General features: G+C 40.7%; 2 protein-coding genes across 2 annotated transcripts; both read right to left on the minus strand.

Annotated features, from left to right (window-relative positions):
* Nucleotides 1-820: 820 nt before the first annotated feature.
* Nucleotides 821-6,320, minus strand: LOC134184354 (cyclin-F-like). Its single transcript, XM_062652028.1, has 14 exons — nt 6,170-6,320; nt 5,999-6,105; nt 5,613-5,931; nt 4,690-4,788; nt 4,548-4,625; nt 4,389-4,466; nt 4,248-4,321; nt 3,930-4,175; nt 3,336-3,426; nt 2,931-3,001; nt 2,788-2,870; nt 1,894-1,981; nt 1,573-1,632; nt 821-1,518 (listed from the first exon to the last, which is right to left on the minus strand). The coding sequence occupies exons 1-14, from the start codon at nt 6,275-6,277 to the stop codon at nt 1,020-1,022; spliced, it is 2,001 nt and encodes a 666-aa protein (XP_062508012.1). The 5' UTR covers nt 6,278-6,320; the 3' UTR covers nt 821-1,019.
* Nucleotides 6,321-6,427: 107 nt separating this feature from the next.
* Nucleotides 6,428-13,928, minus strand: LOC134183909 (LLGL scribble cell polarity complex component 2-like). The gene is made up of 27 exons (XM_062651496.1): nt 13,722-13,928; nt 13,572-13,669; nt 12,965-13,046; nt 12,787-12,899; nt 12,364-12,519; nt 12,235-12,307; nt 11,919-12,178; nt 11,287-11,423; nt 11,150-11,222; nt 10,948-11,089; nt 10,603-10,673; nt 10,152-10,461; nt 9,917-10,089; nt 9,772-9,857; nt 9,293-9,571; nt 9,111-9,230; nt 8,858-8,950; nt 8,740-8,795; nt 8,582-8,681; nt 8,417-8,525; nt 8,262-8,357; nt 8,103-8,202; nt 7,594-7,697; nt 7,384-7,531; nt 7,257-7,332; nt 7,126-7,199; nt 6,428-6,826 (listed from the first exon to the last, which is right to left on the minus strand). The coding sequence occupies exons 1-27, from the start codon at nt 13,800-13,802 to the stop codon at nt 6,689-6,691; spliced, it is 3,348 nt and encodes a 1,115-aa protein (XP_062507480.1). The 5' UTR covers nt 13,803-13,928; the 3' UTR covers nt 6,428-6,688.
* Nucleotides 13,929-13,999: the final 71 nt, after the last annotated feature.

Raw genomic sequence — 13,999 nt, forward strand, 5'->3', positions numbered from 1 at the left:
CTCGCATTTAAAGTCCGTTCACGCATTAGATGGACTGAGGAATTCAGCGCGTAGCAGGACTATAGTGTGGGTTTCCGAGGTCTAATTGATATCAATGGACAGCTCTTGAAGAGCTTAAGTCAATTACAATAATTATTTATTTCTTGCTATGAACAAAAGACCAGCATAAGCAACTTCCGGAATTGTAATGAGTTAGAGCTCTAATAGAGGGTGAAGACAAGCTTAATCAGATCAATCTAGAGACAACCTCCAGTGAGATAACTCTATCAAATTAAGGTGCGTAACAAAATACTAATGACGTAAACAATTAGAAACTTGTGTACAAGCAAGTATTTATTGATTTCCTGCATGGGTCTCAACAGAATGGAATTCTATGTTATACCGAAAAGCTGTAGGTTTGAGCGTTGCACCTCTCTTCCTGCTCTCAGAGTTGTTTTGATACAGTATTTATTGGTTTGCGTTTCCTGTGATAACACACGCCAAGAATGCAATCAGTCTAAGATAGCTTCTTGTACAAACATAACATCTGGCTTTCTTGGTAATCTGTTTAGCTAAGGTCCAACCCTCAGGCACGAGGCCATCTAATTCGTGAACAGACTTTAGTTTCATCACTTTTGAAGTTAATGTACATTCTGTTTCATAATTGCAGCAAGAATTACTCTGAGCAATACAAACGAGTTTGCTGTAGTTTATTTATAGCAAAGTGTAGGAGCGAACCAGAGTAGCATGTGGTGCACAACCATGCTGAAATGTCCAAGACTCTAACCGACCGGCGACTTGTCAGTATAGCAATCAAACCACTATGACGACTTGCTTGTAAGCGCTGTCTGCAACTGAAAGTAAAATTTGAGGAAACGAAGCGTCATTAACTTAATATTTTACAATATTGAAAATTCAAGTACTAAAATCAATCAAACTGCTGCTACTGCGGCATCTAAACAATAAAGTACACGGCTGATAATTTCATTAGAATAAAAGTGCTGAGCATGAGCATGGATGATGTATAGTAAGTACAGTAGCTACTGATAGCCAACAGTTCGACTGCAAGCGTCAGCACCACACATCCAACCGTTTGCAGGTTCACCTATGTGTCTTTCTCCCAAATTGTTATTAATGGAAAGCAGTGGCTGTCGCTTCAAATATTTTCCACTGTCTTTTCCATATTCCGGGGTCAACTCATCCCCCGGCTCCACTACCTCCACACAATCAAGACTACTTGATGCCGACCCGCATTCTGGCAGCCTCAGTGCTTGTGCCTCTATATGATAATTTCGACTATTATCATCCAGACAGACTTCTGCTAATCCGACTGGCAGGGCACAGTCGGTGTCGAGACCCTCATCACTGTCTTTGACTGTAGTAGGATGGCTAGACGAGAGGAAAGGCAGAGGATGGATGAACTGAGTCCTGTCCTCGTCTGAGACCAAAATGAGTGGATCGCAATCGAGAGCCAATGCTAAGTTGCTCATTGTGATGCTTTGTACTGAACTAACCGACAGAAAGCGATTGTCACTGTACCTATAAGGAAATACCCGATAGAAAGACATGACAGAAAGAGTTGGATTTACGTACCGATCATGGACGGCTTTTAGTGGCACGTTACGATGGTCTCGAATTGCTTCTTCTATAAGACTGCAACAAAAGTCTGACATCAAATAGTTACATTTCCAACCAATACAACACGTGACAATAGCAGCAATATAAATCATAACTCCCTGTTTGCTGCTAGCAACAAAACACAACATCTGTATCGCTTTCTTTCAATATATTTCTCACTAGTTAGTAGTAAGTCTAGGGTAGGGTACACGTATAGCCCCAGTGAGGCTACAAACACACACCCAATCCACCCAAAACATTTTGGTCTGTGATTTGTCGTTATCCTTGTATACCTACCATTTACTAAGTATTTGTCCAGTGCAATTCCACCACAGTATCTGCGGAAATGGGCAGCAATTCAAGAGTTCACAAGGAATAGAAAACACTAAAGAAACAAAAACACAAATATACCAGCCACAAATTAGCCTCGTATGTGGCAAACAGTTGGAACTAGAAACATGACAATGCAGCAATTTAGACAATAAATGTCGAACGTAATCCACCCATAACACAAGAGATTGTTTAAACTATCAACAATTTCAAGAGTGTACAAAGTGCACATTAGAGAGGAGGAGATTATGACCTCTGTACACTTTATAAAATGTTGATTGGTAGCAGATGGCTTGTGCTAATTTCTCTGTCTTCCATGGCCGGAATTACATCATGCATTGTTCCCGTGCCCGTATGTACAAAATTTGCAAACATGTACATCCGCAACTGCCTATTCTGGGTTTGGACTAGAACAACATCAGCCATAAAGAGCCCACCAGTCTCTACCATGATTTCTCAATGTTTTCGTCTTTGTCCACTTGAATGACCAGAAATCTCAAGCTGACATCATTTAAGCGAAACAACTGGAATGAAAGAAGAGCTGCAGAAGCGTTGAAGACCACACCGACATGTCAACACTCAAGCTATTGAATAGTGCACCAACAATATTGTGTACACTTTGGGGAGGAAGGAGAGAGAGTTTAGGAACAGAGTGCGCTTTGTAAGCTCATGAAATTGTTGATAATTTTGCACGACCTCTACTACCACTGTCCCATTTCATCTATTCATAAATTTATTCACATAAGTTACTATGACAAGTGTGCCTGGAAACATTTCCTGTAAGCATTAGTCATTGCAATAACTTGTTTACAATATACATCTTTAATTAACAATTCAAAAGAGCAACATAAAGACACACACCATCCAATGTAGATGCCTGGTTGTAATGCAGAGTAACTAGTGCCAACAGCAGACAAGACAGAGCAATAAGAGAAGACGGAAACCTACACCGATTTCCGTTAAGACAACAAAGCAACTACAACAACAACCCAAAATGTTTTTACCGAGTGAAGCTTGCATGAAGCATAGCCAGCTCTCCTAGATAGCACGAATACATGTGGATTTGATCATTCACCTAGGAAAACAAGTCGATAGAAACCCAAAACACGTCTCACCATAATCCCAGTTCTCACAAACAACAACCAAACGTAATCAATTAAAAAGCTAAAAACTTGTCTGGATGACTACAAATATTATTGACATACACACATAAATTTCAAGCTTAAAGCCTGGTTCACAATACTGACGCTGACGCATCAAAAGACACCGCCTTGACGCAGGCGGCATCCTTTGATGTTGATGCTGATGCTGGAATAGGATTCGTTTCTATTCCAGTGTCAGCATCAATAGTGTGAACCAGGCTTACCAGCCCATAAATCTAGCTATCAGTAATGAGCGTTGCTACTTACACAAGCAATACTTGCAAGAATTCTTAGATAGTCGTCCACCGTAATGACTCGAAGACTTCCACCGAGTGCTCCCAACACTTCACCCATCATCCTATAATATAAGGTAACAGAGATAACGACATGCAATGCTGCTATAACTTTACTAATCGACTTGCAAGCCTTTCCATCTACCGACCTGTAAGTCAACCTGTCCAGTAAAGGGGCATAGCAAAGGGTTGAACCAACCAGTTTTGGAAAAATGGACTTTCATGAGCAGGCGATTAGCATAACTTCCTGTTTAGGTATATAGAAAATTAAATATACTATTTATATCTTTGGAGTATTTGTAGTATGCGGCAGGCTTAGCTATTGTACCTTAGATCAAAGTTAAACACAAGTATGGATGGCCTCGAACTCCAATCGTCCTCTGTCACAAGACCCACTGCGCATGTTTAGCGCGCGTCAAACCACACCCTTTAACGTGCATTAGACACAACCACTTCGAATGTGCGCTACGCCCCTGTAGTACTTCTGTTTGTCACTGATTTAGTGATTACAGTATCTGCCTTGTCTGTCTGTGTCAATACTTGACTTTTAGTATCTACTGTGGTATACCTGACCACCTCTTCGTACGAGTAAGTGCCGTCAGTAAGCCATGCTGCTTCTCTTATAGTAACGATGTCCTTGCCCAAAAATCTAGCCGACAGAACCATGCACGTGACACCAAGAAGTTGCAACTGAGACCGAGGTAGCAAACGACAACACAGGTAACGATCGACACATTCCATAGCAGAGTGAAGGACGAGAGAAGACAAAAGTTTCATTTCGGCCACTTCACAAAGCCAATCAAACAAGATGTATCTATACAATACACACAATACGATATAATCAGAAAATGAAAAGCTGCCACAAAATAGACTGAACAATGCGCACCTCATATTTACATTGAGGTCAGGTTGAGTTGTCAAAGCCCCACACATATTCGAAGGCTTTTGTGTGGTCAGCAGCTGCAATAAGACGAGACCGTGTGTACACAGTAATAAGTGGCAACAACAAAGCAAAGTTGCAATCAACCTGCGAAATGTAGTGGACCGCTTGATCTCGAGACACTCCTCCCGTCTCTCCTTTACCATACCAAACACACAGTTCGATCTAAATCAAGAGATAAGTACACACACATACACACAGAGTAATTACAATCAGACCAAATTGAAACATTGGTGGTACATGTACCTGTGCTTCCAGACAGCCGTGTGATGCTAAGTCTCTCAGTGAACGAACGGAATGTAAATGTGAGCTTTGACCTCGACACTAAACACCCCATTAGCATTGATTATTAGTCAATTAAAATCTTGAAACATAATGAAAGAATTACCATGTCGTGTTTCATCTGCCACAAATCGAATGAGGCATTAAGAGACCCGGCTGCTGCAGCCTTTTCCATCCATTTCATTGCTTCGATTTCCTCCAAATCCTACAACCCAATAAGCAAACAGTCATCCACAAGTAAGCAATGACCATTTAAAAAGGCACGATACGAGTGTTATTTGATCAATTGGTTTTTGTTGCTGTGGCTACATTTGTTTGTATGTACACTAAGCAACGTAGATCCACGCAACAACTCAGTGCAAGTCAAATATGGCAAACAAGCTATAAGAGCCAGCATCAGAAGAACAAAACAGTCAGAAATACAATGTACAGTAGATACAAAATAAAGAAGTTTACATTAAATTTCCTTTGCCACGTGAGAGTAACACAAGAGAACTCATTAATTAACACATAGCATTACTCATCATGAGCTGTTTCAAGCCTTTATAATGATCCGACATTAATTGGATATTTTCCAACCAGATCTGGCATTTTTCTGAATTGGCTACATGATAATTGCTTAACCCAATATGCATAGATTAGATTTTCAAAGTGAACGGTTGCATAAATGTTTGTGCAAGTGCCAAGCACAAACACAAAATCTGGGGCACTCAAATGTGTCATGAATCACAGAATGCCATGACCAAACGCATTCTTTTTTTTGGTCATAAGAGCGTCTAGGCCCAAACGCATTCTTGTATTATCTGCAAGCTCTTGATGTATCGTCCTTGATAGACAGCCAGGTGGAAGAAGAGCTCTACACAATGATACACATCTATAGTCGGATCTGTACAAATGGATATGCACAAAACCCTTGGAGTCCCAGAACCACTTCGCGTAAGAGGGTCTGGCTACGCGAGGCTACCCAAAGCAATGAGTCAAAGACAAACAGCGACATTGAACACATAAATTAGCCATTACTAAACACACCTCATTGAATCTCAAAGCCTTCGCAACACAATACAACATCCGGTCGGTTGCCAGTTCTCCCTCTTCACACAAACTTTGAACATGACGAAATACCGAAGCCTTGCAGCATCCGCCTCCTGGAGCCCACGGCGAGCGATACAATAGCCAAGTGAAAGGGCTATTGACATGACTCTCATCCGTCGCAATGAACAACCGAGCAGCCTTCTCACTACACTGAATATGATCCGTAGCATCCTCGTGTCCTGCAGAACGACTCTCGCTGTAGAGATGAGCTACAGCGCTCTTGGTCAGCGCTTCTATGTTTCCTGCTCGCTCACAGCTACATTTCAAAAGCCATCACCGCCTCTGTTTTACCCGTTGCGACTGCTTCGAGTGATGCAACTTACCGTGCAAAAAGACGGGAATTAGTGTCAGACGGCCACATGCCAGACAAACTGGCTCTCTTCCACAGTTGTCCACAAGACGAAACTACCTGATTAAAACGGCAGCACACCTATAATAATAGAGCCAAAATTGGCGTATGTATCGAGAAGAAACCGCGTAGTAATAGAACCGACCAGTTGCATCTTTGCCAGATCTCTAGCGGAAAGGTAGGAGAACGTGCACACTAGCAATTCATCGGGCAACGAGTTAAAGCCCTGCAATGCATCACAACGCACGTCCATCCACCTAGGTTTCACTCAACCTTTCTGCCAACCGCCTGCTTGATGTACGCCTATGCACAGTTGTGATTGGCTGGTTTGATTTAACCGCTCTACCTCCCCGTATATTTACCACGGTCTGGACGAGCGAGGCTACACGATAAAAACTCTGCGTACATGTACTCAATCTCAATTTAATCTGAAGACGTACGAAAATCAGAACACAAATACAAAATCGCTCTGATAGAGCATTACGCGTGGCTCTAGTTGAGCTAACTTCCTCAAAGACCGGCACATCTATTTCACAAACTAAACTATGACGTCTGATAGCTCAAGTATGTTGTACGCACGGAAAAGTAGTTACATATAATATATATGTATACACTATATATTTCTACCTCAAAAATTTTATTTAAAATAAGAATCACTAGCCTACTAAATTTTCCACCACGGCTTCCTCTCTTGTTGAGCGACCAGCGCTGCTGTGTTGTCTGACCAAGACTGAGCATGTTCTGCAGTTTGCTTAGCTGTTCTTGCAACAACTTGCAATTTCTCTCCACGTTCACGAAGTTCCTAGCACACACACACACGCGCGCGCGCGCGCGTGTTCAATAATTCATTTTTGAAATCATCCATTTTTAGACGTACAAACCATATGCTGAGAGAGTATAAGCTTACAAAAATGTTTATGTGCATGCAAAGTACAATCAAAATCAAAAATTATTCTGTCTTGTTCACAATTCTGTCGGACTTACTGTCTTTCCATCTGTACCCATTCATCTACCCACTCTCACACCCCACTCACTGTCTGCACTGTCTGCCTAATCTACCTGTCATGCATGTAAACAAATACACTGCATTGCTTGTCAAACCTCTCGATGATCAAAGGAACTCTTCTTCTGTCCAGCAGTAGAAACCGTTCGCTGAGGTGGTTGTGAGACAGCTTCTACACATTACCATATATAACTAACTAAAATGTCACACGTTACAAGACAGATCCAACTTGTCAGAGGCTTATGATATCCTTCTGGAGGCTCTGCATACTGAATGGTACCATTTGCAGACAAAGGCCTTGAAGACTACAAACCTAGTTTTACTACAAGTCAACCGTTTGCCATAAATTGACTAACCTTTGCTGGTTGACTTTGTCCATTTCTATTAGTCCGTCCTTCTGACACTGATGAGTTAGGAGACTTGTGACTCCATCTCGATTGTGCTTTGATAGCAACATCAATGCTGACTTCCTGTACATCATCATCAAGACTAACATCACTTTGACTGCAAAAGGAAGAGCAGCAACATTAATCAAATCACAGCAACTGTCACAATTCAAAAACAACCTTGATGGAGTCTTGCCAGCAATCATGTCATCTACAAACGCAGACTCTTTCTCTGAATACCTTACTTGAGCAGCATAAAAATCAGTTATGTCTTGATCAGATACCTGTAAGCAACCGTTCCACAATCATCTATTAAACGACTTGGCTAATCAAGTACTCATGGTTCTACTACCTAAATACTACAGTGCAACAAAATCTGTTCAAACACAAGTGTATTCCAGAAGCAATTCCCTCCCACTTGATTGTTAACTGCATTCTAACCTTGATCTACAGCATCATAGCCATGATTTAACAGCTACAAAGTTCCATTGCAAAGCTACACTTAATTCTTTTAGCTAATTCTGCTTGTACATCCAGCAACAGCTTCTAAGCACAGCATTCTCCAAATTACCAAACCTATATATAGTCAAACACCTAGCAACACTGGTGCCTACTCACTAATGATATTACTGCAATACAGTATATATTCGTAGATCTCAAAATCCGTAAAACTAACACTACCAACTTACCTTTGATCGATCTTGCTGTGTGGAATGAATGTCTACTGGTAGAGATAATGTCACCAGCGATTGCTGCCGAGAAGGGTTCAGTGTACACAAAGGTCTAACCCTATACCAAAAAAGCATACCTTCATCAATAAAAATATACATAATCAATAAATTCCTTACACTGTGTCAGAATGCAGTGTTATACGCTGCAATTGACTGGGAGACGACATGTAAAATGCTTGACCATTCTCAGTGAAGACAAATTTGTGAATACCTCTGATTGACACAAACACTGTTGTACAAAACAACACAAACCAAACAAGCATACGAGTCACCTGCCATCATCTACTTCTAAAAGAGGACATCGATGCAGAAGTTGAAGTTCAGGGATAGAGTAGGCCAACAGCTCTCCTTTCTGAGTAAGACAAGCCAAGTAGCAGTCACCTATAAGTCAAAGTAGTATACCAATAGTACGAAAAATGTTATCAGTTGGAGCACACCTGATTTTGTCATCACAACCTGACTGTGTTGGTATAATGCACCATTAATATCTGTCACCTTGTGTTTATATTTAGACTTGTACGATGGTAAAGAGATGACCTAGCACAGTTAAAAGTAGCCAGCAGAAAACCTACGAAATGTACACTGTAACAAACACCTTTAGCTGCTCATTAGTGACAATAAGAAAGAAATGAGGCGCAGTCATATCAGGACCTAGACATGCAGTCGTATCCTTGAGTAAACCAAGCGAACACACCACCTGAAATTTTTCTCACCAGTAGTCATATGAAAGGACATTGGCCTGCCCTGGTGATCCAATGCAACCACTTGAAGTATTGCACCTCCATGCTGTAGGTGGTATTCTTTGGCTGCAAACAAATCAAATAATGTATATACCTACTACTACAAACCCAAGAAAACTCTAAAGGCATAAAGTATTTGGCAATAGACAATACTTTTAATTAGGGAACAGTACTGTAGACATGCACTACTATCGTGTAGCACTACAGCAGTGACTGTGTTATGTACCTGTCTGTTCTGCCCACAGCAATTCAGATTTCCTCTGCTGCATACTAGGAAAATGAATATGAAACGACAGTAGGTTTCCAGATGTAGTACCAGCCCACAGTGATGGAAAGCTAGAGGGACCTAATATACAACTTTGATTGCTAATTTAGCCTCAATCAATTAATCTTAGATCACAAACTTACCATATGCAAATGTGTCGGCAAAATGAAGACTTCTGACCCCGTTTCCCTTGTTCTTGTCTCTCTCCTCCTGTTCCACATTTCTAACAGTAGCCATTGGTACTCTCCGCTGTCGTTGCCTTTGTCCATTTGGCAAAGTTCCCTGTGACTCAGTAGCACGCTTGTCACCATCTCCTTGGCCTCGTCCATGGCCTCGTCGAACCTGACTTCGCAAGCGGCGAAAGGAATTTCTCATAGACTTACGCAGAGACTGAAAACGCCAAAGAGAACGTTCGGGAGCATCTAAACAACAAAATGCCAAACGTTGCACATTTTAGCACACAACTAACAAAGCAGAACACAACTGATCAAAAAAAGTACAACAGATGAATAGATGTGTGATGATGAGACAAATAAACGGACAAACAAAACAAACTACAATGACAGAGTTATTTTCTAAACACAATACCCACTGCTTGTAAACAATGATCAACTACACACACCTTCTGTAACAGTACACTTGACTAGAATGCATTGTTTCTGGTAGCAATCAATAAGAGCCACTCCACGACTGGTACCAACACTAAGCCTAATAAGCACAAAATTCACATGGCTATTTATACTCAATCAGCAGCAACAAGTACTAACAGTCCCCAGTCTGAAGAGACTTCAACTTTTGTCACTGGCATTGTTGGCCGGCATAAGATACACTGCTCAGGCTGAAAGCCAGGCTTCATAGTTAATACTCCAGTCCTACAGCTCAGAGAATTCATAGTTTTCCGAATAAGTTGATTACCAGGTGAGAAATTCACATCAATAACCTAAAATTTGACAACTGTTGTATTATATACACATGATCAATAACGAAATTCAAAACACGCACAGTCATCTCATGCTGCCGAATACTCCTGTTGAATGTTGCCACGACAACATACCCACCATAACCTCCTACAGTCAGAATTCGTGATTGTGGACAAAAATTGATATCAACAACAGCTAGTGTTTGGTCTGCAGCAAACTGATCAAAGCTCCCAGCTTTAAGAAATGGCGGCCATTCAATTTCTGGCTTTTCTTCAAGCTCATCTGTATAGACACTATCCATGTTAGAGAAAAGAGCACTCAATGACAGTCGGTAAAGAGGTCCAAGAAAACAAGATGAAACATCCCAGAAACGAATACTGCCATCTTCATGACTAGACCAAGAAATAAATATGATATGTCAAGGTAGTACATGAATGCAGTACGGTGTGCACAACAGAGTAGAAGAGTTAAGTCACACAGACTATGCTACACAGCAAATGACTGTCAATGCATAATTAAATAGTAAGAATTACCCTGTAATGATAAGGTCCTTTGATGGTTCAGTCTGACTGGGAACAGCTGTTCCTCCTGTCACTGGCCACATCTAGAATAAAATTCAAATCTTAAAGTACATATACATATATACATCCGTAACATCCATACACACTCAGACAGACAGACAGACAGACAGACAGACAGACAGACAGACAGACAGACAGACAGACAGTTTTAGCCTTAAGTTTGAGACAGACAGACAAATAGACAGACAGACAGACAGACAGACAGACAGACAGACACAACAGTTCCTGCTGAAGATATTCTTTGTTACTAGTAAAGACATATTACTGTTGCTTAATTCATCATTTATCCATACATACTCTTGTTCCTGCAGACAATCTTTGAATTGCAAAATGTTCTAGACTCTCCCAGAAATCTTCGGGAACATCAGCACAGTGATATATCGCAGTGAGTGGTGATTCATGTAAACTGCAAAGGTAAGGTCTTGGAATCTCCCGAACCCTTCGATAAGATAACAACAATCATACAATTAAATAAAGTGGCACTGCATGCTGTACTTACTTCCCGTGAGTTAAATCAAAAGCTGTTATCTCTTCTTCCAGTAAAACAATTAATGAAACAGCTTCATCGTCATCTTACACAACAATAAAATTGTTGAAAAACTGCTACAAACACAGATCGATGTGGTCCCTTCTCACCATATGTACAAACAAAGTCAATCACTCTAGATGAAAAATCAAGAGCCACATGACTGGCTCCCTGCATCACAGTCACAGTATTCCTGTCTCCATATGCAGCTCGTGGCATACCACCAGAAAAGACTACCAGTGGACTACTATAATCAAATACAAGACAGTCACGTGACTGACTCTAAAACTACAAATGAAACTTTGAATGTACAATTGTAGGTCATTGTAATGCAATAACACATGACCATTTTAAGACTACAATACTCGGCAAAAATTGTAATCCTACTGGTCATAATCTCTTCCATCTAGCAATGATTTTCTGTATGATTACCTACGTATTACTAACGTACTAACCTAAACCATGTACCAAAGTACCATGTACATTTTAATACCACCAAAATGGCATGCTGTGCCATCTCTACATGAGAGCAAGTTTACATTACAAAATCATTGCAAAACAAAACTATTACTAAATCCTACCCATTGCAATACACAACCATTCAAAACCACCAACTAAATGTAAGATCTTAGGTTTGTTACATTAATTAAACTGTTATATTTAATTATATCCAAAAAATCATAAAAAGGTAACAGTCAACGAGACATTAAATCAAAACTACACAGCATGTAAGTAAATGCACCTGTCTGAGCCTCTCCATATGACTTTGTCCATCCTCTTACACTGATCTGGGTCATACGGTGTCGATTTCTCTGGAAAGGGGTTACGACTATTAGCAGTCCAAACAGCAAAGCTACCATCTGAGTGAGATGTGATGAACTGTCTGCCATCTGGATGCCAGCATAAAGACTGTAGATACTGTACAGGAGGAAACGTTCTCTCTGGCTGGTTTTTGTCAAAGTTCCACAAAACAAGAGAACCCTTCTCAAAACCAATCAGTAGCTGTAAAAAATACAATGACTCAACATTCTATCTCCTTTCCATAATCTATGATATACCTTGTTCCTATCATGAGGATGAACTTCTAAAGCTACAATAGAGCCAGGATGCAGCTTAGTGTGAGACTGCAACCTACAAAATGTCTATCATGAGCCATAACAACGCCTCTCAGCAGCAAATGCATTTACCCAGCAGTAGCATGGTTCCAATAAACAACATTGTCCTTCAGAAAAAAGCCTTCAATTTGCAAAATGTAGAGGTTACCAGATTCAGTTCCAATATACAGATGAGGACTTTTCTTTGGTAGACAACAAACTGAGATTGCCTTAGCACCTCCAAATGAACTACATACAACACATACACATATCATACAAGTTAAAACAGTTTACCTGCAATACATGTTCAGCTCATATATCGGTGCAACTTTTCAAGAAATTTAGGTTCAGAGATGCAGCAAATGGGAAAGGGAAAAACAGAACCAAATAAAAATGGGAAAATGGAATAGAAGTAAAGCAGCTTGTGTTCACTTTATTGTTACAACAAAAGATAAAACTACATTAATTAATTAAACTGGTTTGTTAATTAATTAATTAAAAACTAAATGTTGATACCTTGCAGAAACTAGTCTGTAATTCTTAATCATGTGAATCTTTGGCTCATCATTTTCATCTCTCAGTTGCCATAAATACAAGTAGTTGTCTAGGCACTGTGTCACAACTTGATTCTAGAGCAAAAGAAACATTTACAGTAACAAAAATACCAAAAATTGAACCAAGTCCATCCACTTACGTTCATTCCATGACACATGATTTGAAATACACACATCTCATCTTGATGTTCACCACAATAAACAACGCCGGGACGTCCATAGCTGAGTTTGGGTCAAGAATTACTAACTTTACTGGTGCGCATAACATCACTTCCGGACACAACAAACCACAACACCAATTCCGTATATCAAGTACGTGTACCCACATTTAACTAAATTCCACGAAGTTACGATAGAAAAAAGAGAAGTTACCTACCTACGTGTCAGCACAGTTTGCCCGAAAAGACAAGGAAGCGCAGCAGAAGTAAGACATGCAGTTTTCGCTCTATTTCCTCTTTGCCAGCTTAGTAGCGGACGTAAACATTTGTTCATACCCCATGCCTTCTCACCTACAAATCACGCAATTTTTTTGTTAACCGTATCACAACTTGCAGCCCCACGCATGCAGTTTCAGTCTTTTCCGAGAACAACTCTCCACAAGTCTAACCTACCCTCTCCAGATGTCCTATTCTCATTCGTCTTAAAATTCTCCACGAATTGTATCTATTGGCATGCTAAACAGTGTCTCGAGGTAACGTCAGTACGTGTCACGATAAGAGCAGCTGTCGTGACAACATGGCAGGATACGCTCTGAGATGACCCGAACGAGTCCCGATGAACAGCATACTCAAAGAATCGTCAAACGCCATGGCCGACGGTCGATGAGGAAACCCATGTTCCGTACTCTGCAACAGAAACATGTCGCACGATCACCAGTTGGGGGCCTCGTTTTCCCACCTTTTCCACTGAGAAGTGGACTCGCGTGGGAGACAAAGAACGAGTGTTATCCCTTCGTAACTTTCTCGTCAGCCGCTTCATCACCACAAACGTCACAAACTCCTCCTCAACTCAACAACAAACGCCGTAGAATCCAACACGTACATTATCACTTCCGGATACCGCCCACCTCACAACGTTTAGGAATGTGAGAAACCGAGAAACTATTTACACGTGCAGTGCACGTGGCAACCGAAGCAAACTAAATAGTCCAAGCGTCGTCAGACAGTGTCAGTTCT

The sequence above is a fragment of the Corticium candelabrum genome, chromosome 9 (assembly GCF_963422355.1).
Source record: "Corticium candelabrum chromosome 9, ooCorCand1.1, whole genome shotgun sequence".
Taxonomy (NCBI): Eukaryota; Metazoa; Porifera; class Homoscleromorpha; order Homosclerophorida; family Plakinidae; genus Corticium; species Corticium candelabrum.